At 39.6% G+C, this 25776-nt stretch overlaps 2 protein-coding genes across 5 annotated transcripts in view; one reads left to right on the top strand and one right to left on the bottom strand.

The window, feature by feature from the left end:
- LOC105396132 (protein split ends) overlaps window positions 1–25776 on the bottom strand; it is an 87307-nt gene that overhangs the window by 48474 nt on the left and 13057 nt on the right. For all 3 annotated transcript variants that reach the window (XM_038117183.2, XM_038117185.2, XM_038117186.2), the window contains exon 2: window positions 22304–22618. In XM_038117183.2, the coding sequence (XP_037973111.2) occupies window positions 22304–22618 (315 nt within the window). The remainder of the gene's footprint in view (window positions 1–22303; window positions 22619–25776) is intronic.
- Window positions 1369–7924, top strand: LOC125489030. 2 transcript variants are annotated; one of them, XM_048623333.1, is made up of 5 exons: window positions 1369–1757; window positions 1834–2083; window positions 2329–6692; window positions 6769–7018; window positions 7264–7924. In XM_048623333.1, exon 3 carries the CDS (start codon window positions 3825–3827, stop codon window positions 5862–5864), a length of 2040 nt encoding a protein of 679 aa, XP_048479290.1. In that variant the 5' UTR covers window positions 1369–1757; window positions 1834–2083; window positions 2329–3824; the 3' UTR covers window positions 5865–6692; window positions 6769–7018; window positions 7264–7924. The 2 variants fall into 2 exon arrangements, with proteins under 2 accessions (XP_048479290.1, XP_048479298.1); XM_048623341.1 differs by lacking the exon at window positions 1369–1757 and having other exon boundaries at window positions 1810–2083.

The raw sequence follows: 25776 nt of genomic DNA, 5'->3' as shown, positions 1-25776 counted from the left end.
TACAGGCTAGACCTAGTTTAGGTGGAATTAAAAATGTAAAAAACACATTCCTAGATTACCTAAGTACCTATATTGAGCACTGTTTAAACACCAATAACTTACCTAAGTTATGTTTATAATTTATGTTTATAAGTTATGTTTGTAATTTTTTTGCACTCTCCCCTTTTCTTATATATAATTTCTCTCCTCCGAGGTAGTCTGGAAGAAATTACTCTTAGTAATAAGGCCGCCAATTGTAACAATCTATGTTGTGTATTTCCTCGTGTAATTTCTATGTTTGTGTGCAATAAAGAATTATCTATCTATCTATCTAAGTTTTGCATGCTAACCTAATAATAGTTTAAGTAACTTCTTAATGTACACACGGCAACGTCAAATGGTTGGCAGGGCACACGTTAGTGTGATCTATGTGTGCATAAAAGCGGTTTACACACCAGTAACAAACCGCACACACACAAAACAACACAAACGAGTTTGCGCATACGCAAACGCCCGAACACCAGCGGTGACATAAACATATCAACCGGTCGTGTAATTTAAATAGTTAGTTATAAAATTGACGTGAAGCAAAATTTCACTACTTGTGTCTATACACTTCGTAGCTCATTGGTAGAACGTTAGACTTATGAAACATAGGTCGTGAGTTCGAGTCCACTGTTGGGTATTTTTATTTTACTTAATTATTTTATTTTACTTACTGTCTGATGTTTATTATGGTTTAAAACTGCAAATTGAAAATGTTCCTTAATAGGTAATATAAACTAGAACTATGTTTTATAACGAAAAATAACAAAAACGTAACATCCTTAAAGTTTAAAAATATTTAAAAAAAAATTTAACGCTTAGTAACTTGTTTCATGTACTTTCCGTGTTGCTTTTATTCGTATATACTACAATACTATTATTAACCATCTTGAAAGATAAATTAAATCTATTAAAAAAAAACAAAAAAGGAATAACTAATTAATTAAGGATCAACGGGATTTGAACCACCGTCTCGGTTTAAGTCAGTCTTGTATCATACCAACTGAGCCATTCAATCTGTTACGATGCCCGGCAAAATTTTGCTTCATATCATAAAAACAATGAATCATTGTCACTAGCACAACTACATGTTTACAATATCCGTGTGTTGGTGCCGAGAACTAAATAATTACGTTGACGTTGACGTCGACGTCGCCGACACACACACACATACACTACGTTAGTGTGCCCTGCCAACCATTTGACGTTGCCGTGTGTACCTATGTTTTAGGCCCGGGTCTCCTATTACGCGCCGTAGGTCGCGTCCAGCGTCACGCCGCCGCCGTAGGCCGCGTCACGATGCTCACTACATCTACGCGCCAACTTCGGCGTGTGAGGGATGTAACACCATTATTTTTGTAACTTAACATTTCGTTTATTGTTTACATTCTGTTTGTTTACTTTGTTAGTCTTGTCAAGTATCAGCTGTCAAATTCGACACACAGGATAGATTTTCAGTTGTTGTCTGTGGTCCTTTGAGAAAACTCGTGCTAGATCGTCATCGGACAGTGGTCAGTGGCGACATGACGCTCAGAAGAATGATCGTGCTGACTAGCCACAGAGTAGTTTTGTGACGATGAGCTGACATCCCCGGTGACGGCTTTTTTCGGAACTGGCAAGGAGGCAAACCATTCTCTGTCAGAACGTCTCGAGTGAATGTGTGGTTAGATTTTTCTTCCCGCCCGCGTGGCGCAGGCCGTATTGGTACCAAGTTCCTTGCTTCATATTTCCTGGTGAGTATTTCGATCGTGGGTTCAGGTTATCTGATTGGTCTACGGAATAGATTCTGACTAAGTTGTTTCTTTGCAGTTACCAGATACGTGCCACAGACACCCACGCAGCATCACACCATGTGTACCTAACCTGAATTGCCGAGTGAGTAAACTAGCATTTCGTTGTTATTCGATTTCCGATGACTTTGGATTTCGAAAGCCATCTGCCTTGTCTTTATTTCTACACGTAGCAACGTCTAACCCCGCGTATTTCTTTTACAGCGATTTCAATCCTGCCCGGTGAAGCGTGCGATTGCCAGACGCGTGTCACCTGACCCAACCCCAAGGTAAGCGCCAGGACCTTCCACGTGTCGATTAGGTTATTTTGCAAGTGTCACGTTTAAACAGCAAAGCTACCGCCTTTGAGACGAGATCTAACCTTCCCATAATCGTTTGATTAGTGATTGACCGTAGGTTTTAGGTTAGAAATACCCAGGGGCCATTCAAGACACGTCACTTGAGACATGTTAGCTAGGCCTTCGCTGTCCTTACCGACCCATCCTTGACCCAAGGCTGTTTCTCGCGATTCCAGAAGGTGTCGTTGGTGACCAGAGCCGTCAGCGAGCCACGAGCCGTCCGGAGCTCCTGCCCTGGCCCCGTCCGACAGTCCAGGTTGGCCGTTGTATGTTCGTTGAGCGGATACTGAGGAATTTCCTTAGGATTTCTATTAATCTTCAGCGGCATCAGCCTTCTAACGCCGCTGCTGAATGTAGGATTGCAAAGGCAGAACCCGGGTGGACTCTAGCGGGTTAAAACCTTTATTTTATTATTTTTTTTTTCTTCATAGGGAGCCCCGTTAGAATGGGCAGTAGTATCTAAATTGCACTTTGAACCTTTTGTAGGCGCTAGGCTATCAACGTCCTTCGGTTACGGGGCCTTAACGTTAAACTGCTATCCCATTGAAGTAATAAAGAAGTTCCTCTGTGGTTAATACCATCCTTCTACCCCTGTGGCGTGAAACGCAGCGGTGGAACCTTGGTTTCTCCACTCTTATATAATTTCCTTGCAATACCTTGTGTACTTCAACCAGATAATTATAAGGACTTAATCCCTGGTCTCATTTAAGTAGTATAAGAGTTTCTCTGTGGTTAATACCATCCTTCTACCCCTGTGGCGTGAAACGCAGTGGTGGAACTTTGGTTTCTCCACTCTTATATAATTTCTATATAATAAATATTAATAATTGTACAACATTCTGATATTTTTATTTTCCACCTCATTGTAATTTCACCACCCACTACACAGTGGAAAATAGGCTTACATTTGGCGCCCGAGCAGAGTTTAATCCGTTAGCTTATAGTCTAATCTATCGCTTAGACAGGCCTGAGTCCACCCGGGGGGGTAATTAGAAATTAATTAGTATTATAATTTCTTGTGTGTGTTTTGCGTGTGTCATCGTGACGTGCTGACAGAATCACTGCAGAAGGTTTCCTTTTTTTAATTTATTAACTTAATAAGGCTATATTTTTTGTGTGGATATTGTGTTAAAATTTTTTAACCTCTTATTTCAGACATTTTATTTTACTGACTTAACATGCCTTATTTTTTGTTGAGATTGCGTTAAATTTGTATAATTTCTTATTCCAAACGTTATTCAAAGGAAAACCTTCTGCTGGAATTTTATTTAGTTAATTATTGAACAATTAAATATTGAACAGTTGGTGATTGTTTTTAAGCAATTTTGCTGAGACATTGTTATTGTCTGTTTAACTTAAACACTCAACTTTTAATAATTACAGTTTTGTTTTATCAATTTTTTTATAAAAATAACCAAATTGATTTACAAGGTCAACCTTTTATGAGTTAATGTATTGTTTTACACATCATTTAACTGTCAGTTATAACTTAACTTTACTTAAGTTTAATATTGTACTTAGACTTACTGAAACACACTTTAATGGGAAAGCATTTATTTTTATATTGGTGTTTATTGTTCGACCTTTACATTGAACGTTGATACAGCCTGGGGTCACAAATTGATTTGAACGTGTGCTACCTTAGGGATTAGATCCATATTGTTGTAACATCATGGGGGAACGTCCGATATGTTTCAACCTTTTATTAAAAGATGAATTGACATACGAGGCCACAGTCCGAGGTGTCAAACCTGAGGCCACTGCGGACCAATTAAGATTACAATTAACAGAATTGGCTACGCGGATGCCTTCGGACGAGGTTATTTACTTTGAGGGAGATGTTACCTCAGAGTTAGAAAAAGTTAAAAACAAAATTAAAGACTTGCAGAGCTCACTTTCAAAACCAAATTTGCAGTTAAAACACATCAAGCGTTGCGAATCATTGGCTAACCATTTATATCACCGCTTAGGTCGTATAAATGCCGTCAGTAAGGAGGAGACTTGTATGCTCGGAGACTTGCTCTTACAACTCGAATCTAGGGACAGCGAACTGAAGTACATTTCTAAAGCTTATCAGGAGCAGGAAAAGAAACAGGATATCCCTGTCGTAGGGTGTATAGAGCCATGTCCTAAGGTGGACCACACACAGATCCAAAAACTGAACCTTGTCTTTAACGGCAGTGATAGTGTACAGGCATTCGTGCAGCGACTGGAGGAGCTTTGCAATTCTCGAGGTATCTCTGAGGAGACGTTATTTAATTCCGTCGCAGAAATTTTTAGCGGTGACGCCTTGTTTTGGTTTCGGGGTGTCAAGGAGGAGGTCTCGAGTTGGAAAGAGGTTAAGGCTCGTTTGTATGAGGAGTTCCTGCCATTCGATTATAATCGGCGTTTATTACAGGAGGTGCGGTCGCGGACACAAGGTGCTGATGAATCCATCATAAAGTACTTAAGCACAATGCGGAATTATTTTTCTAGGCTCAGCGTGCCGTTACCGGAGTCAGAGCAGCTGGAGATAGTACAAGGTAACCTTAGACCGTTTTACACGAGTCAGCTTGCTCTTACAAACGTCGGGAACTGGAACGAGCTGAAGGAACGCTGTAGGCAGCTGGAGTACGCCAAATACCGAGCAGACTCTTTTGCGGAGCCGCCCCGAGTTTCTGCGAATTCGGTAGCGCCGGACTTAGCCTATCAGGCTAGGAACCGACTTTCGGTTAACGCCGTAGACACCGAGGTGGACTTATTTTGCGTTCGTTGCAGGGTTCTTGGACATGGCCTTTGGCAATGTAGTGCACCACCCACCCAATTGTGTTACTCTTGTGGTTTAAAGGGTGCCACCTTGCACACGTGTCCACGGTGTGGTCCGTCAGTCGCTGAGCCACCGAAACCACAACAAAAGCCAGATCCTGCTGGACCAACCGTTGCTGGGGTAAGCGTGAACAACGAACAGCCTGGAACCAAATCCTCCGGCAGTAGTAGTCGCCGTCGTCGCCGTCGCCGCCGCCGCCGTCGCCGCCGCTGTGAAGAGGCAGGTGATGGAGACGCGGACAGTGGCTTGCGACCTTATTTAGATGTCGCGATTTACCACCATCGTTGCAGAGGGTTGTTGGATTTGGGTTCTACAGTTTCGGTCATTGGCGGAAAGGCGGCCCAATCCCTCTCCAGTTGTGGTACGTTGTATCCAGCTGAGGAGAAATCCATTATCACGGCTAATGGATCACATTCTCCGGTTTCTGGTTTTAAGATTTTACCGGTGACTGTAGAGGATGTTACGGCTTTCGTGAAATTTTATGTCGTTCCTGATATTTCTTCAGAATTGCTGTTAGGTATAGATTTCTGGCGTGCTTTTAATATCGCACCTGATGTTCTGAACCTACTCAATAAAAGAGGAGTCTCTAAAAGCAGGGAACCGTATGCAAGTGAGGTTAGACATTTGAACTCATGCAACGAGTTGAGTGCTTCGAAGTGTGTACCGGCTGATAACGCTACTGCCAGTTTGGTAGTTCGTGGTCGTCGCTCACAGGATTGCCAACTCAGTAGGGTTCGTCGAAGCATGGATTCAAAGTCGTACTTGACTGCTAGTTTGACTCCGAATTACGAGAGGTATACAGTAGTTCAACAAGTGTCTGGATTTGTCTACATTCTTGAAGATAGCAATGGGAACCAGACAGAGTGTCACGCCAGGGATATTCTCTGTAGAATTGATGTTCCGTAGGCCACCTTTGTGTGTGTTGACTTACTCTATTGAGTAAGCCAGCAATGCCAAGGGCTCATTTACTATGCGTCGTTGTGTTGCAAAGTCAGTGAATAGTTTCGTAGGCCACCTTTGTGTGTGTTGACTTACTCTATTGAGTAGGCCAACAATGCTAAGGACTCATTCACTTTGCGTCGTGGAGTTTTTTTTTTGTGTGATTTTCCATTTAATTTATTTCAGGGTTTATCTCATTGCTTAGGGACTCTACTGAGTCGGTGAGTGATCTTAACCTTATTGATATTCACTGGGTTTTCCAGCTATTATCTTTGATTTAGGTTTCTCTTAAATGAGTGACCCACATATTCCGATTGTTTTAGGTGTTTAGGATTTAAAGATGGAGGGCCATCTTTGAATTTTTCTCGTACCCTCGAAAAATTCTGGTGGGGACGGGGGTACTGTAACACCATTATTTTTGTAACTTAACATTTCGTTTATTGTTTACATTCTGTTTGTTTACTTTGTTAGTCTTGTCAAGTATCAGCTGTCAAATTCGACACACAGGATAGATTTTCAGTTGTTGTCTGTGGTCCTTTGAGAAAACTCGTGCTAGATCGTCATCGGACAGTGGTCAGTGGCGACATGACGCTCAGAAGAATGATCGTGCTGACTAGCCACAGAGTAGTTTTGTGACGATGAGCTGACATCCCCGGTGACGGCTTTTTTCGGAACTGGCAAGGAGGCAAACCATTCTCTGTCAGAACGTCTCGAGTGAATGTGTGGTTAGATTTTTCTTCCCGCCCGCGTGGCGCAGGCCGTATTGGTACCAAGTTCCTTGCTTCATATTTCCTGGTGAGTATTTCGATCGTGGGTTCAGGTTATCTGATTGGTCTACGGAATAGATTCTGACTAAGTTGTTTCTTTGCAGTTACCAGATACGTGCCACAGACACCCACGCAGCATCACACCATGTGTACCTAACCTGAATTGCCGAGTGAGTAAACTAGCATTTCGTTGTTATTCGATTTCCGATGACTTTGGATTTCGAAAGCCATCTGCCTTGTCTTTATTTCTACACGTAGCAACGTCTAACCCCGCGTATTTCTTTTACAGCGATTTCAATCCTGCCCGGTGAAGCGTGCGATTGCCAGACGCGTGTCACCTGACCCAACCCCAAGGTAAGCGCCAGGACCTTCCACGTGTCGATTAGGTTATTTTGCAAGTGTCACGTTTAAACAGCAAAGCTACCGCCTTTGAGACGAGATCTAACCTTCCCATAATCGTTTGATTAGTGATTGACCGTAGGTTTTAGGTTAGAAATACCCAGGGGCCATTCAAGACACGTCACTTGAGACATGTTAGCTAGGCCTTCGCTGTCCTTACCGACCCATCCTTGACCCAAGGCTGTTTCTCGCGATTCCAGAAGGTGTCGTTGGTGACCAGAGCCGTCAGCGAGCCACGAGCCGTCCGGAGCTCCTGCCCTGGCCCCGTCCGACAGTCCAGGTTGGCCGTTGTATGTTCGTTGAGCGGATACTGAGGAATTTCCTTAGGATTTCTATTAATCTTCAGCGGCATCAGCCTTCTAACGCCGCTGCTGAATGTAGGATTGCAAAGGCAGAACCCGGGTGGACTCTAGCGGGTTAAAACCTTTATTTTATTATTTTTTTTTTCTTCATAGGGAGCCCCGTTAGAATGGGCAGTAGTATCTAAATTGCACTTTGAACCTTTTGTAGGCGCTAGGCTATCAACGTCCTTCGGTTACGGGGCCTTAACGTTAAACTGCTATCCCATTGAAGTAATAAAGAAGTTCCTCTGTGGTTAATACCATCCTTCTACCCCTGTGGCGTGAAACGCAGCGGTGGAACCTTGGTTTCTCCACTCTTATATAATTTCCTTGCAATACCTTGTGTACTTCAACCAGATAATTATAAGGACTTAATCCCTGGTCTCATTTAAGTAGTATAAGAGTTTCTCTGTGGTTAATACCATCCTTCTACCCCTGTGGCGTGAAACGCAGTGGTGGAACTTTGGTTTCTCCACTCTTATATAATTTCTATATAATAAATATTAATAATTGTACAACATTCTGATATTTTTATTTTCCACCTCATTGTAATTTCACCACCCACTACACAGTGGAAAATAGGCTTACAGGGAGACCGCATCAGTACATTTCTATCCCATCAAAAACATAAATGTAAAATAAGAGCCAAGTTCAATATCATGATAAATGCCTTGGTTGTTGACTTCAACGACAAAAGAAGTGAGATCTAAATGGGTGCCAAGTTCAATGGTCAGTCCTGTAATTTATTTATAAGTAACAGATTTTCGGACATTAATATCTTAATAACCGTTTGAGATACGCTTATGAAATTTGGAACACATATGTATCTCGCTAGTCTCAATATATAAGCCAAATTTTATACGTTAATATGAAATAGTTTTTGATTTATGAGGGGGTCAAAAGTAGCTCGAAATGGTTCGTGTAATATTACACACGGTGCGGCTCGCCAGTTCTGTTTCTCGAACTTGGCTTGACACGCTACCGCGTGTCTAGATAGTGAGCATCGTGACGCGGCCTACGGCGTGACGCTGGACGCGATCTACGGCGTAAATAGGAGAACCGGGCCTTACTGACTTGTGTATTTGTAAAATGTGTGTGAAAATGGGTTTAATAAATATATTTTGTATTTGTATTTGAGACGGAGATGGCGAGACGACCTGGACAAATTTGATAATAACTGGGCTGAGAGTGGACAGGATCGAACGGTGTGGAAGGAAATAAAGGAGGCCTTTGCCCACCAGTGGAAAACTAAATAGGCTTTAAAAAAAAAAAACCTGCGCCTCCATCAATATTTTTGATAATAATTTAAATTTGAGGGAGTAAATAATTGTTGAAAAGTAAAAAAAACTTCGGTAATTTCAAATCTCTGAGACGTGACGCATTTTCTTAGAGGGTACGTGACGTAAAATGAGTGGATATGTCAATCTCAGAATAATATATGCCCATAGAACTGAGCGGCGCGACTGGCGAAACTCATTATTCTGAGCCGTGAAACGAGACTGACGTCACACAAAGACTATGGCATTTAAAGTGGTCGTGTTGGTTATAAACTTTAAACTTTATTTAAAATACCTTAAATTACCTACTTTTTTGCGTTGATTTTTTTATACAATAAAGCGATGCAAAACTATCCAATAAGAATATAAATAAATACATTCATATTCTTAGTCTGCGCGTAGTTAGTCCCAGATGCAAATTCAGGAAAGGCGAGAAACTGATAAATATTTCCCTGTGCACTCGTACAGTTTACTGTATAGATTTATGCTGGCTAAACAATAAATTGGACTCGCGCACTGAGGGTTCCATACAAGTCTCTTCTTACCTGAGATATTTTCCTTTTAATTTCGTCATATCTCCTATATCCGTGAAATTTTTCTTATTTTTTGGTCCAACCATTTAGCCAGCAGGGGGGGACTCTTGAGTCTAACCAAATTAGAACGTTGAAGCTTATTATTTCAATCACTGTATCAAAAAATGGTTTAAGCAGACCTATAACAATTTTGAAAGACCTGTTCAATGATACCCCACATCATCAAAACAAGGCGATATAAATATTTCATCCCCACTTTACGTGTATGGTTTTTCAATATTTTATTTTACTTCTTTGTCGGGTGGTAAATTTGTATATCTATGCGAAATATTAGCTTGATTTCTTTAGCCTTTTCTACAGTGGTGACAGACAGACAGACGGACAACAAATGATCCTATAACGGTTTCTTTTTTCCCCAAAAATACAAAAATAAAACTTAATAGAAAAACAGTACAAAAAGGCTTATAAATAGCAATCTTTAGAAGCCACAGAATGTGCACATACTGCACATCTTAATTCCTCAGGAAGAGCATTATTTGTGAGTAGGAGGTTGGTTCTTTCAACAAAATATATTTTTAACTCTGTTAATGGTCACTGGATAATAATTTATGGAATTTTATGGTGTGCATAAATAAAAATAAAAAACAATTTTTGAGTAAGCTTCCTTTTGATCTTGGTGTGCGATTATCATGAAGTTGAACCTATAACTGCATGCAGTTAAACATAACAACTGCACGCGGTTGCTTCGATGCGGCCTGTCTGTGGTCATTCCTAGGGTCACTTTTACTAAACGCTAAACGTATTTAAAATTTAAATACATTTTGTACTTTAGGTTAGGTTAGGTTAGGTTAGGAACTGACATGTATACAACTCTTGCTCGCTTGCTTTGACAGTATAGTGATGTTGATACTGAAGGCAGAAATTCTAATTTTAACGCTGTCAAACTAAAAAATTTGCTAGCATAAAATGACATTTACGGAAACAATCATAGAGTCGAATTCAAATTTTAAACAAAGAAATTAAGGTTTTGACATCTCTAAATTTAAAATTTCTGCCTTCAGAATCGATATCAGTGTCAGAGTAACACAGCAATAGATTTAAATACGTTTACATGTTTCGTGCAAGTCACTCTTAGGTGGAATATATAGAAGCCTGTCAAACGTTTGTCAGTTGGTACAAAATGTATTTAAAATTTGACTTAAATACAATTTTAAATATGTTTAGGGTTTGGTAAAAGTGACCCTTAGGGTGTCTTGCACAACAAAGTTAATCAAAAAAGTTTGTCTCTTGCTTTTATTATTATTTATTTTCACACACATTTACACATATTATTTTTACACACGACCACAGCCACTGCCCAAAATGTGATAAAAATAAAATAACATCTTTTTTTTAATACCGTCAATATGCAAACTGTTTCTTTAAAAATATAAAGTAATGAAAGGTGGAAATCCTCATGGTACCACGATGACTGCTGGTTTATATTGTCGCACTGAAGATCTCTCAAAACTAAGTTACTTAGTCAGTCGTAGAGAGGATTTCCACCTGGAATGTTCAAAACCTTTGGGAAAAATGATTTTTCCTCCAGAAATCTACGTACTATTTATTACATTTAAAGGTTGTCTGGTAGAGATTGCTATAAGCAATAAGGCCGCCTCTTTGTACTGTTTTATTTTTAAGTTTTGTTTTTTTTTTTGTAATTTTTGTTCTTGGTGCAAATAAAGTGTATTGTATTGTACTATTTCTTACTGACACATGCTACTGTACCACCACCGACATGATGTTTTTAATGTTGAGATCGCAAGACAGACGCTATAAATTGCCTTTCAAGAGTAGGGGGGCTGGTCGTGGCTTTCCTACTCCTTCATGGTTCTGTACCTCAGAAGGAAAAAAGGAACCCTTATAGGATCACTTTGTTGTCCGTCTTTCTGTCTGTCATCACCCTTTTGCTCAGAAACGGGTAATGATATCAAGCTGATATTTCGCATAGATATACAAATTTACGGCCCCGACAAAGTAGTTAAATAAAAATAGGTCTTTCAAAAATATGATGTATGCTCAAACCACTTTTTGATCTAGTGATTGGTTTACGGAATATTAAGCTTCAAAGTGCTAATTTCTGTTATGTCACTCAAGTGTCGTCGTCCCCCAGCTGTCTAAATGATTAGTCAAAAAAAAAAGAAAATATCACAGATCACAGATGTAGAACATATATGACGAAATTAAAAGGTACTACTATCTCAGGTAAGTTAACAAGTTTACGAGTAATAAGTTTTTTCTTTATTTTATTCTTAATATTTCGCTATCTCTTAGTATAACTTCATTTTGTTGTATATTATATACAGGGTGATTGGTAAGTCGATGTATTCCTTTAAATAGGTTGTAGTCGAAGGCATTTCCAGTCGATTGAACCCCATAATGCATTATCCGAAAATCAACCATTTCTGAGTTATTTAAGTTTTAAGTTTTTTTTATAATTTTGCCAAAATTTATGTTTAAAAGCCAAATATTTTTCGGCTAATGTGTTATCGGACAAGCATTATTTCGGTGAAGCAACCTTGTCGCCGATCTGTGCTTTTGAGGAACCGCTCTATCGGATAACAATTATTAGTAAACGGTTTGGAGCTCTACAAAGTCCAGTTATAAGACTTTTTACCTTAAAATTGGAACAAATCTTGTTAAAGCCAAATATTTAAAAAACTAACCATTTTATTAATACTTTTTTGAGTGTTTTGCATCAGTGACATCCTAGGTAACTAATTATAATATAGCATTAATTGCGGAATATTTAACTAAGTTAGTAAGTTAGTTATTTTGAAGACACAGTGCTTCAAAATAGATGAAACATTAAGAAAATGTTACGAAAGGTAAAAACAAAAAAGCTAAATTAAAAATCTCCATTAAATCACCCCTTAATATATGGTATTTAGATGATGGTGTGATTGGCGGAAGCCCAGAAATAGTATTAAATGAGATACCAACTTTAATCTCGAACCTAAAATCGATTGGGTTGATCCGCAACAGCAAAAAGTGTGAATTCTTCGGTAACAGCCCAAGGGCGCAACAAATCTTTTCGCTATTTGAAGCTATTGTGCCAGGTTTACAAAATACAGCTAAGGACCAATTTATGTTACTGGGAGCACCAATTTTCCCAGAAGGTATACCCGCTCTACTTGAGAATAAACACCAGACGTTCTCCAAGCTGACGAATCACTTAGATAAACTATCATCTTGTGTAGCCCTCATCCTATTAAGGGCCAGTACAGTGTGACGTGCCGCGCCAATTTTGGGTTTTCAATGCTCTTCACACAGCACACGCAGTGACACGCACACATGTAAGTTTGCACAGTGGGTCGATAAACTTTTACTCGCCAACTTTATTGACAATTATGTTCAAGTACATTTTGGGTGATTTTAGGGTAAGTAAGTATAATTCTTACTTACACTGGTAGGCACCAGGAAAGAGTAGAAATTAATAGGGGCGCCACTTTACTCTATACTCGGAACCCGATTAGCTTTCTCAAACAAATGTGGTATTTACTTGTAAAAGGTAACTACAAGTATTAAAGTGTAGATAATAAGTTTCGGGCATCCTCCAGCCAACTGAACCCCGACGACAAAGCAAAGTAAATACAAAGTGTCGCAAAAGGGCTATACTAAGCCAAAAGGGGATGACTCAAGGGGTCATTCTGAACAAGTTTTGTTCTACGAGATTACAAATTCACGAAAAAAAATATTCGTTTTCCATGGTAAAAAGTCACATGTCCAACAAAGTTTCTATGAAAAAGGTTTTTTTTTTTGTTAATTTCCAAAACTCGTAGAGCAAAAGGTCAGAATGACCCCCTGTCTTAATCCTTTTTACCCGACTGCCGAAGGAGAAGGGTAATGTTTTTTGATTGTATGTATGTATGTTTGTCTGTTTCTTTGTTCCCTCCTGTAGCCTAAACGGCTTAATAGATTTTGATGTATGAGGTATTGTTAGAAGCGTATTGATGGCGCGATGGTTATAGGCTATGTGACGTTCCATTAAAATGTACATAGCGCCCTCTAGAGGACATAACGTGATGATCGAAAAAATAATAATTCAACTTTGCCGTGTAAGGTATCAAATGAAAGGGCTTGATTTTCACATTACAAAAATATGCATATTGAAGGTATTTAAATAACAACACCAAAATTATTGAAATAAAAAATGATCATGAACTACTGACGTAAAATTTCATAAAATAAAAACAACTAAAAAGTTACAAATAAAAAAATACAATTAAATACAAACGAAAAACCCGACTGTACGCTAAAAACATGAAAACAAGTCCCAATGTTAATGGAAAGTATCGCAGGCGGGGACCAACTTGACCGCCACTCAAGGCCGTTTTCTAAGTAACATTCAGCTAAATGGTGAACCCTCTGCCGGTCCCCGCCTACGATACTTTCCATTAACATTGGGGCTTGTTTTCATGTTTTTAGCGTGCAGTCGTGTTTTTTGTTTGTTTATAATTTGTTTAGTACTATATACCGCTTTGTAAGTACATTTTTTGGTAGCAGCATAATATTTTTACTTAATTTTAGGGTTTCGAACGTCAAAAGAAAAAAAGCAACCGTTATAGGATCTCTTTGTTGTCCGTCTGTCTGACTGACTGTCTGTCACCGCCCTTTTTCTCAGAAACGGGTAAAGATATCAAGCTGATATTTCGCATATCAGTATATTTGATGTGTATCCTTTTTTTTCTTTGTTGTTTTGTATAAGTATGTGTTTCTTTTCTTTAAATCTGTATTTTTTGTTGTTGTTGCTGTCTATGTGTCGAATAAATGTATCTTTATCTTCAAATCACGCCATCTATCGTTTGTTTTTTTGTGGCTACTGTCTATAGAAGAAATTCCGTCATTGACAATTTTACGTTACGAATTTATTTTTATTTATTTTATTTTTATTTTTACATTTTCGTGTAGAACCAACAGCATTTTGTTAATAAATATTTATTACTTATGAACACATAACAACTTGATGCCATTAACAGAATGAACTTAGTAAACCCAGTAAACCTAACACATCCAGAGGAAAAATAAAATCTCTTTCTCTCTCTCTGAAAAACATACTTAATTGCCCAAACTCGATGCTTTAAGCTATTAACATCTTTGAAATTTAATTGAGCCACCACCGTGTTACTGCCCTCATCAGATCCTCACGAGACCATACCTCAACCAGCACCAAGAGACTGTATTTTTGATCCCTAACCTAATGTTCGTGCGTATTGTCATCACTTAGATCCATTCGCTATATTCCTGCTCCTCATCAGACCTTTACGAGACTGTAATGTCACGAGAATATTGCACACTATCTAATTTAATTTAATGTATCTGGGGGCACGGCAGTGCCCCCACCAAGTCGAGCAAAAAAGCGGCATTGAATATACTGGAAATTATGCTTCCTCAATTTCAAATCAAATTATGTTGGTGTCATAAAAGTTGAAAAAGTGCAATGACAACCAATGTGCAGTGATTTTGTATCTGTACACGATAAGATCGCGAGCTGTCAGTGCTGCCTAAACCGACGTGACCCTTCTTTGGAGGCCAGCGGCCAACTGAGTCAAACGTCACTTGTGTTTATGATTTTATAACACAGAAAGCCGCCATAGATATTTGTATGAAGATTTGAGGGAAAAAAATTGCTCAAGTTTGGGATTAATTTACACAAAATAAGTGTGTGTTTATTAAAAAACAAGGTATTTAGCGCCTAGTCCAAGCCTTTAACTTTATAATATGATAAAAATCATATGAAAATTCTTAATAATTACGACACAGTTGTTACAATACGGGAGTGTGATTTTCGTGATATTCTGAATTTTATTTACAGTTATCCATAAGCATTTACTTGAATTCGAATCATTCAGCACCTAGCTAGACTCTTCGGCTACCTGTGTGATTTTTTTCAAGGTTGTAGAGCATCGTTTACTACATAATTCTATGACAATGCCAACCCTCGATTCCCCCTTGCCGACCCTTAAGGAGTTACCTTGCTATGCCCAGGCTGACGTACACCGTGAGGACATCTCCCGCCTGGCTGTTCCCTGATGAGGTGGCGGCACTGGACGCGACTGTAAAGCGGACATTGGAAAAAGTTCTGAATGTCTCTCTAAATGACGCGCAATGGTGTCAAGCATCTTTGCCCATACGACATGGAGGCATTGGGGTTCGTAGGCTGCAAGATACTGCCCTAGTCGGATTCCTTGCGTCGGCGCCCGGGTCGTAATTTTAGTCACTCAATTACTCTCAATTAATGGTGATGGATTTACGGTTCCGTTCGTAGATGTAGGGTTGACAGAGTAAGCTAGCAGGCATCCGAACCAGAATGTTGTCAAACTGAACATACAGAAAGAATGGGATGAAATTCAGTGTAAGGCTCTCGTTGCTGATATTATGGCAAACTCCTCGGGGGCCCATCTTGCACGGATTAAGGCGGTTCCGACACCGGAATCGGGAGCCTGGTTGCATGCACTGCCTTCACCCCAGCTTGGCACATATATGGACACATATATGGACAATGACAGTTTACGCATTGCAGTTGCATTGCGACTTGGCTGCGACGTCTGTGTCCCACACAAGTGCATTTGCGGGGTGATGGTAGAGGCAGACGGCCACCATGCTCTCAGCTGCACGAGGTGTGCCGGGAGGTTGCTCCGTCATAGTGCCCTCAACGATATAATACGCAGAGCTTTGGTGTCAGCTAATATCCCGTGCGTCCTTGAACCTCCTGGTCTGTTTCGGACCGACGGGAAGCGCCCTGATGGCCTCACACTAATTCTTTGGAAGAGGGGCCAATGTCTGGTTTGGGACGCTACATGTGTAAGTACCTATGCCGCCGCTCATCTCGGCAACACAATTCGTGCTGGAGGAGCTGCTGCCGAGACAGCTGCAGGGGCAAAGTATTTAAAGTATTCTAATTTGAAAGCCTCTTACAGCTTTCTGCCCTTTGCTGTCGAAGCAGCAGGTTCCTGGGGAACAGAGGCTTTATGCTTCATCAGAGAGCTTGGCAAGCGCCTGAAGGAAAAAGGTCATGATGCTCGTTCCTGGTTCAGCGCATTTCGTTGGCGATACAGCGCGGTAATGCGGCTGGCTTGTTGGGTACTTTCGAGCCAGGAACGATACGAGGCGGCATCTTTGACTAGTTAGACTAAGCTTGAGGCGAATACTTTGAATTTGTAAAATTTTATCTTTTAGTTCAGTTTTCATAATTTTATTTACAATTAGGCTTCATTAGGTAAATGTTAATTTATATTATAACCTTGAATAAATAAAACATCCTAGAGCTGTTATTAAAAGAATCTATAGAAAGTGTGAAGAAAATATACCTATCAGAGACACAACTTGGGTTTAGAAATGGCTATGGCACGAGAAATGCACTATTTTCCTACCAAGTGCTCATGCAATGGTGTTGGGATATAAACCAAATCCTTCATCGCGTGAAACACGACAAAGTAACCCAGATGCAGATCTTAGAAAAAGTAGGTCTCGATTCAAAAGACGTCAGTACCCGTATCACGAAAATTTGAGCTAACGTATAGAATCGAATGCGAGTGCGACAACTGTCAATTTTATAGGTAAAAAGTGTTCGAAAGTGCTGTCAAGTTGCCACTAGTCGCACTCGCATTCGATTCTATATTGTTCGTGATCGCCCTGCTGAATAATTAAGAACCTCAATTGGCAACAGACTGCGAACACAAACTCACAGCTGATGTAGAGATATAACGAGGAGTGCGACAAGGATGTATATTATCGCAGTTGCTATTTGTATTTTTATTAACTTGTACCCTAAAGAAATTTTCTCAAAGGCGCTCTAAAATGCAACAGAAGGTAATGTTGCAAATGGGCGAACCCTCAACAACATACGATACGCCGATGATACTGTTGAGACTTGCCAGCTGCTCTGAAAATCTGCAAAAGCTGGTAAATACTGCTCGAAACTGTCTCAACATTAATATAAAAAATACCTAGAACATGGTAGTCGGTCGTTAACAAATATCTGCCAATCTCCACGTCAACAACCAATCGTTGGAGAGAGTTAGTTCATATAAATACCTAGGGTGTATTGTGAACGAACAAGAGGACCACAGCTCCTTTGCAACCGAAATCTCAAACTCTTCACTAGGTGCCGCTTGGTACGGTGCTACATTTTTTCCATTCTTCTGTACGGAGTAGAAGCTTAGACATTGACCAAGACCTTGTGTAAAAGGTTGGAAGCCTTCGAAATGTGGATATACAGAAGAATGCTGAAAATATCATATACAGACAGATAGAGTAAAAAATGAAACGGTACTGCAAAGGATGCACAAAAGGCTAGAACTATTAACCACCATTAAGAAAAGGTAGAAGAACCCACTGGCTACAGAACCTCGCCAAATTTGGCCCGAGAAGTCGCAGCTCTGCGACTTCTCGGGCCCAAGTGGCCATAATGATAGCCGACATACGATAGTAGATGGCACCTGAAGAAAAAGAAGAACCACTAAAACCTCAGTTGGACCCATGGTTTTTGAAATTTTGTGATCCATATATGTAATAGCAACGATTGGCATCAAAGACAGTTTATGAAATTCAGAATTGATCATGAAAGAAAAACAAACTGCCTCCGAGCTCCGGTCTCCTGGCCTCTAGCACTCCTGCATCGTCGGGATATTGGTTTCTACCCTTCGGAAAATCTAGGTATGCTATGGATAGAACAAATTTGTCAGTGACTATGAGCCTGTTAATAGGGCTTCAAACTAATGAGCTTCATCGCTGCCGCTGTGGGGAACATGCCGACCGCCGCGGTCACTACTGCCTGTCGTGTGGCCGCAGTGCCGGGCGTATAGCCCGCCATGCCGCGCTTATGGTCATCATCTGCCGGTCCCTTGCCAGTGCAATCGTTTCCGCTACCTTAGAACCAAGCGTGATCATGCGAGACGACGGCAAGATACCCGACGCTATGAGTCTGGTGGCCTGGAAGAGGGGCCGGTTACTGGCGTGGGCCGCAACATGCGTTGACTCACTAGCACCGTCCCATCTTCCACGTAACTCCGCAGATGTCGGCACTGCGGCCGGGCCGGCGGAGTCGATGAAAGGACGTTAATATGCATCCCTAGGAGAGAGCATGTTTGTGCCTTTTAGAAATGAAACCCTAGGGTCGTGGGGAGCGGAGGCGCGTCGGCTTTTTAAAGACATTTGCACTTAGCAGCATGCTAATATAAGTCTTAAGGGACCCTAGGGCTAGCTTTTACCTCGCACAAAACGTGAGCATCGCCATATAGCGGGCCAACGCGGCCACCATCTTGGATATCCTACCCTACAACGCCGGCGATCTGATCTAACTTTTATTTTTAATTATTTACATACATAATGCTCACGATTGTAATCCCCGAAGGGGTAGTCAGAGGTGACTCGCTGCGATTCATCTGCTTTTCGCGGTACATTTGTACTCACGTGATAGGTCGCGAGCCGTATCGCCGTTTTTTAATGATTATAATGCACTGAAGTTGTCGGGTAAGTGAGCAACCCGACGCTTACAAGCTGTCCGAAGGCCTCTGACTAGGCGTAACGACTGCTGCTGAAGCAGCAACCGGGACCCACGGCTTAACGTGCCGTCCGAAGTAGGGATGCCCGATTTTCTGGTTTGAATCGATCTTTTGGATCGTAATGGCTCGTAACACCGTGAATCGATTCTCGATCTAGATCGTATGGCTTTGAATCGATTAAATCGATCTTGGAAGATCGTATCATAAAAAAGTATTTAATAGATTCTTGATATAAATCGTATGGCTTTGAATCGATATCGAAAGATCGTTATATAAAAAAAAAATAAGACACAGTAAGCATGCAAGTTTTTTTAAAAATTTTTCACTAAAAGTCATGTAAGATTTTAACCGTCTGCATTTAATTTGACTGCGCGCTGGAGCTAGCCTATACGATTCAGCCCCTCAATGGGGAAGAAAACCGAGTGAAACTACTATCATAATCGAGTGTATCTGACTAATCAACTTATTGGGGAACAAAACACGTTTTCTGATGATACGATTTTTTCATACGATCTTCTCTGCATACGATTCGATTTTCCCAAAGATTGCATGCCATTGAATCGATTCAAAAATTCGCTAGATCGTATTGCCGTGAATCGATCTTCCAAAAGATCGATTCAGATCGGGCATCCCTAGTCCGAAGCACGGAAGCGTCCAGAAAAGAACCACTTGAAATCGGTCATCCATCCAATGGCTGACCGTGTTATATGTTGCTTATCCTCAGTGACTAGTTACGATTACGATCACTGAAGCCAGCTCAACTACAGACGCTTCGAATCTTAATTATTATTCTTACCGAATTAAAATTATGGGATTATTAGTATACGTCTCTCCACCAATTTTCGTGGAAATCGGTACAGAAACGACGGAGAACGAGCTAGGACAGACATGACGAAACTATAAGGGTTCCTAGTAGACTTACGGAACCTGAAAAACTGTAAATTTCACTTAAGTTAATACCAAAAAATAAAGCAACTGGTCTCCAACGCATCTCAAACCGGTTTCAAACAAGTACAACGACGTGTGTTGTCTCTCAAAGATATCTATGGCATAAACTCAAATGAAACTCAAAAGTAACTAGTAGTTGCAGTTTCGTTTCACCATGTGTGCTGGGCCATAATCTATCTTGGAAGATCATGTCATGAAAAAGGATTCGTGTATTTTTATAGACACTCGATATAAATCGTATGGCTTTGAATAGATGACTGAAGATAGTTGGATTTTTTAATATTAGCGGCACTGTAAGCTACTGATTCCAACTTTCTGCATTTGATCTTTATCTAGCCTATTACAACTCAGCCGCTCAATGGAGTGTATCTGACTTAACCTGACCAATCAATTTAGTTTGGACGAAATGGCGACTGAACCAATCAATAAGATCTAGAGTATTCTAGAGTTTCCTTTTCTTGTAATGCAATTTTTTGCATACGATCTTCTCTGCATACGATTCGATCTACCAGAAGGTCGATTCAGATCGAGCTACCCCAAGTATCTTTAATAACTTGTATATTCTGTTAGGGGTCAAATACAGCTTGCCTTAGTAATATGGATATAGGACAGCTGATATACACAGAAAAATATACATAGAAAAATAATAGATTGTTAAATGTGGGTATGTTTGGATGTAAAAATATGTAAATACTGTAATTAATAATAACACGGAACCCCCCGTGCGCGAGTCCGACTCGCATTAGACCGGTTTTGGTTATCTATATAAGTGACACAACTTTTTTTTAAGGAGCTTCTTTAATATTTTTAAGCTTTTTAATCTGAATAAAGCTTTTTCTATGAAACATTGAAATCAGTTAAGCAAACTCCAATGTCCATACTCTAGAATTGGCAGCGCAGTTCAAATCAAGCTGAAACTATGTTCGTAAAAAAAGTGTTATAGAACTCATAGACAATGTTTACCACGTGTGTTAGGCATGTTACATTCATGAAAATCGGCTCAGCCAAGATTATTAGATCCATGATAGTGGATCATAGGGGTCTCACTACCTATTATGTTATCGATTCTATAAATATGTATGTAGTAGTTTTGAAGTTACGAGATCGGAACATCTGAACATCAAAATCATAACCGTGCTATTTGCTTCGCTGCAGTCGCATAAAAATACTGTGATCTTAAGTAGTTTGTAAGATATTTCAGCGGGTAAATAGTATGTCGGGTTTACAAGACAACATTTAATAGCATAATGTAAGAGGGGGCACTTAAATATGAATGAAAGGGCAGAGAGACAGGTGTGTTGGTCAGCTGCCCAGGCCGTTATGTTGTAAATGTAGGTTTCTTTATGTTCGCTCGAAGGCGCGTGCGCTAACGTCACCTTGGTTTTGATGGTAGATTACAATACAATATAAACACTAACTGACTTTACTCAGAACAACGAAATATCGTAACTGACTGTAGAATCCACATTTATATGGCGCTCAGCTTTTCTTAATAATAATGAAAAACTGTCTGCCAGATTGGTAAATGATCCCATCCACCAAGACTACCTATTAATTTTGTTTATAAAAAATATATAACAATGCTCTTAAATGTAGGATCTTTGAATTTTGTCTCTTTAATCGTGATGGAAACAAAAACAGTTAACTACTCAAAGGCATTGTCACTTTTTTTATAAACAAAGCGGTAGGTTTATGAATTTGCTTAATTATTTTCACTCCCAAAGCACACAACATGCAATTTTGAGATATGTTTAGGTTCATAGAACCTAACAAAGTCGTGCTCACAAACACACAAGTTAATCACAAAGTGCAGACAAAGGTAGGGCCGCCGCCAGCGACAGTGGAATATCATCGTCGAGAACTGCTTCACGTATTATCACTATTTCCTTTTTATATTTTCACTATCACACTGTCTTTGCTTCACTGGCACTGTCACTGAACACAATAATGATCACTTCTCCACATAGCACTGCAATCCTGAAAGGTCACTGCAATCCGTTACAGAGATCGAGGGGGCACTGTCATCGCGGCGGCGGCTCCGGAGTGCGAGCTCTAACAAACTATACTTACTGTACTTCGGTTTGGGTTATCACAAGTACAAGTGTTCATTAGGTGGCTCATCAAAATGAACACAATGCGACATACACCGTCCACAGGCGAGTCATCACACAGGTATGTAATATTTTGGAAGTCTTTAACGTATTTGCAATTATTTCATTGTGCGTTGATTTTGCTCATAAAAAGACATCCAGAATATTATTAATCCATAAAATATCCATATATAGCGGAACATGGCACCCTTCTGGTATATTTGTCAATTAAATGATACAATCTCTAGAGGTGTTAAGTGTATTTTTAAATATAGCAGAAGGATACCGTGCACAGGCGACAACCATCAAGTTCAATCTGTTGCCTCAAGAAAATGTTGCGCGAGATTCAACTTGACAGTAGTTTTAAAGATATCCCCATCCAAATATACTCCTACCATGGTTATATCGGATGTCCTTGAACTAAAATGAGTCATTACTAAGGAACTGATATAAGTAGGTACGTAGTAAGTTTGCACGGGGACAGATGCAAAGAAGTGTGTACTCACGAGAGGTGGTACCGCGCTGGTGGCGTGGGCGCGGGCGCCGAGTTCACGGAGGACGAGGAGCCCGAGTAGCCGGAGCCGGCGGGCGAGGAGCCGGCCGAGGGCGCGCCCGCCGCCGACGGGATGGCCGTGGGCTCGTAGTACTCCGTGGTGAGCGTGCGTTCGTCCAGCACGTGCTCGCCCGTGTGCGCCTTGGCCGCCGACTTGATGTCCATGAAGGCGACCGTGGCGCACACGCCGCTGGCGCCCGCGCCCGGCGTAACCGCTCCCGGGCCCTCCGCTCGACCCAGCAACTTAACATTCTGGACTCGGCCATAGCTGCAACAACAAATTTATATTTAACCAACTATTCAGGTATGCATGGTGGAAGAAATTAGGGATGCATGAAATTTTATCATCTGTGGCAGAGTAAGTACCTGCAACTGGCTCTCTCGAGTGGTACCCTTGTGCAATGTGCATATCCCTAAGGAATATACTCCATGCCTAAGCTTGGCCACTTTCCCTTGTCTTGCAGCTTGTCCACTGCAGATCGGTGAGCCCACATAATATATCTAGATGTACTCAAATTTAACTGTATCTATGATAAAACTGTTCAATATTAAACACTTGGGTGCTCTGAAGACGTTTAACAAGACAGAGTTCATCCTTCTTATTTAATTACTCGTATTCAAGATATTTAAGTAAATGCGATCTTTTAATATTTGTTTCTTTTAGTCTAGAGTGCAATATTTATAAGCCTTCCTTACTTGCTCCATTCCGAGCAATACATTTTTTTAAATTTATTATTCCATACTAAGGGAACATTAAGCAAATGTCGGCATTAAATCTATGTCGTCTCTTTCTGTCGACATTAGCTTAAAGTCCCTTTCTGGAACTCATTACTTGAAGTAAGTAATTAATAATTAATTTTCATTTTTATTTCTTTGTTTTGGTGCAAATGAAGACTAAGTGAAGAGAAGATGTAAGTAATTAATTATAAATGAAAAGTTCAATATTGTTATCATAATTCGGTATGTTTAGTAAAAAAAATTGATGCTAATTCCAAAACCGTTTCGAGATATTATCTTTTTAATAAGCGTTTCATTCTTAAAAATATAAAATATTCAAGGATACCGATTATTTTTATCAAAAATGAAAATATAATTTGTCCTTCAAGACGCTGCGCAAGGTTAAAGTTTCAACCAAAGAGAATGAAAATGTTCAATTGTTAAATGTCACTTCTGTCAATCTAAAGTGTAAATATTCACAGAGTTACGATCTTGATGACGTCAGCGGCTGCATGGTAGCGAATGACGTCATAAAATCGTCGAAGAGCCGATCTTTAATTATTTTTTATTAAATTAACGAGAGCAGTAAAATAAAAAATATTCAAATTAGTGTCTCAAATTCCAACAAACTTCAATTTAAAATTATAAAAACAATCACCATAAAATTACTTAACATACCGAATTGGTGTAAAAAATTAAAAGCTAGCATATTTAATCCTGGAGGAGTAATAGCAAAGGCTGAGGACATAGGGTAATGGCGATGGTAAATTTTTGGGAGTGGCCTACGTTCTACTCTTGAAATGCAATGTATAATGTACATTATATTTATACATACTTATTTATAATAACTTATTTTTAAATACGTTTTTAGTTTGAATAAATCCCAAAAATAAGGTATTCGATTAATTTCTCCATGGTAGGGAAGGCACAATGACTATATGTTTAAGTCATACTTTAATAATATATTGTATAATAAAATGGTACAGTAGGAAGGTTCGCTAAATGTTGAACTATGTTATACATAATTATAAATAACGATTCGATCGTGAGCCGATGAGTTGGTAAAATTAAAATTTAACAAAGACGTTCAATTTAAGCGTATATCTTTTACTAAAAGTACCTATTAATAAAAACAAAAATTCTATGACTAAACAAGGCGAGATAAAATCGAATGATAGCAACTCCATATACGATTATAAGTAGTAGGTATCTACGTATAAAAAATACTAAATATGTAGATAAGTATTTTTATAGTTCGACTTCGACTGCCTCACAATAAACGCGACGTTGCCGCTTCGTGCATACTGACAAGAACGGGTGGTCGTGTTGTTCCTTTATAAACCAGCTTCATTTTACCCATACAAATCAGCCAACTCGCTCATGGAAAATGTTAGCTTCTACATTCTGATGAATCAAAATGTGTTTAACTTATTAAGTAATATATAATAGATAATTCACAAAGGTATTTTCGATAATTTTACGGTATACGGTAGACTTAAAATACGTTGAGTTAAGTATATATATGCGTATGAACATATTATTATGATTGTGAAAAATAACTTTCAAGACATATGAAAATAGATAAGAATGATAAGATACAAAACCATGGTATATTATAGCCTCGTTTAGCTTATTATGTTTTCTCACACGTATTCGCAGAGGCCTAAAACTGGTTTATTTCTATTATTAATTCTTAAATTCGTTCCTACGTCTAACTAATTTTGCAGCTGGGTCACGTTTCAATCAATTAGTTAATTAGAAGAATTCAATTGGATTGGGCAGTTGTAGAAAACACCGTCTGGTTTTATGATAGGGACGTTTACAGACGAACCGAATATTTGGTAGTGGCTTAAATACAAAACCAAATATTTATTTTAGCAATAAGGCTGTGTGTTTTAACTACATATCTTAATTTATGAAAACAGATATATTTTATTGTATAATTAAACTCAGCAGTCAGTCAGTATCTACTTCGTGTAGTTTTGGTGTTTTTTCGATACAAATGTACATTATACTTATAAATACATTATAAGTACCTATTTACTTTACATGTACACAAATCCCCTTTATATTTTATCGTATATTAGTATTTTAGAAATATTTGTAGGTATGCAGATTATGTAGATAGCAAAAAAAGACGACTACATAAATAAGAAAATATTTTAAGTAATATACTTACCTACCTACTAGCTGCCTACTAACTTTAAATACAATATCATTCCATACTTACTCACGGTTTATATCATACTTAAAACATAGAGATAAAGTAGGTTCATACAGAATATGTTTTTATACGTAGGTAGGTATGTAATATAGCAGTTAATCAACGACGCGGTCGAACGAGTGATTAAATCGGTCGATGTCTGGTGCAACGTTGCCGCGTTGACGCCAGCTACGCTCGGCCCGCGTCGCTATACTTGTTTCCGTGTGAAATTTGACTATGCTTGTGTGCGTGTTCGAGGTGGCAGAGGCAGGCAATGGCAGCGGAATAGCGAGGGGGAGAGGCTCGCGGGCGAGGGGTGCGCGACCCCGATGCGGGGCGCAGGGGGCGGCCCGGGGAGGGGCAGGGAGATACCGGTTCCATCCATGACGTCAGTCAGCTTTCTGAATACTTCTCATACGGCCTCTGCTAAATTTGCGCTCTATTTTAACTTTATTTCACCCATCACCCATGTTCATGATATATTGCCATTACTTAGTAACACGTCC

This window comes from Plutella xylostella, chromosome 3 (assembly GCF_932276165.1).
Source record: "Plutella xylostella chromosome 3, ilPluXylo3.1, whole genome shotgun sequence".
NCBI classification, from domain to species: Eukaryota; Metazoa; Arthropoda; class Insecta; order Lepidoptera; family Plutellidae; genus Plutella; species Plutella xylostella.
This window is presented reverse-complemented; position numbering and strand designations above follow the sequence as displayed.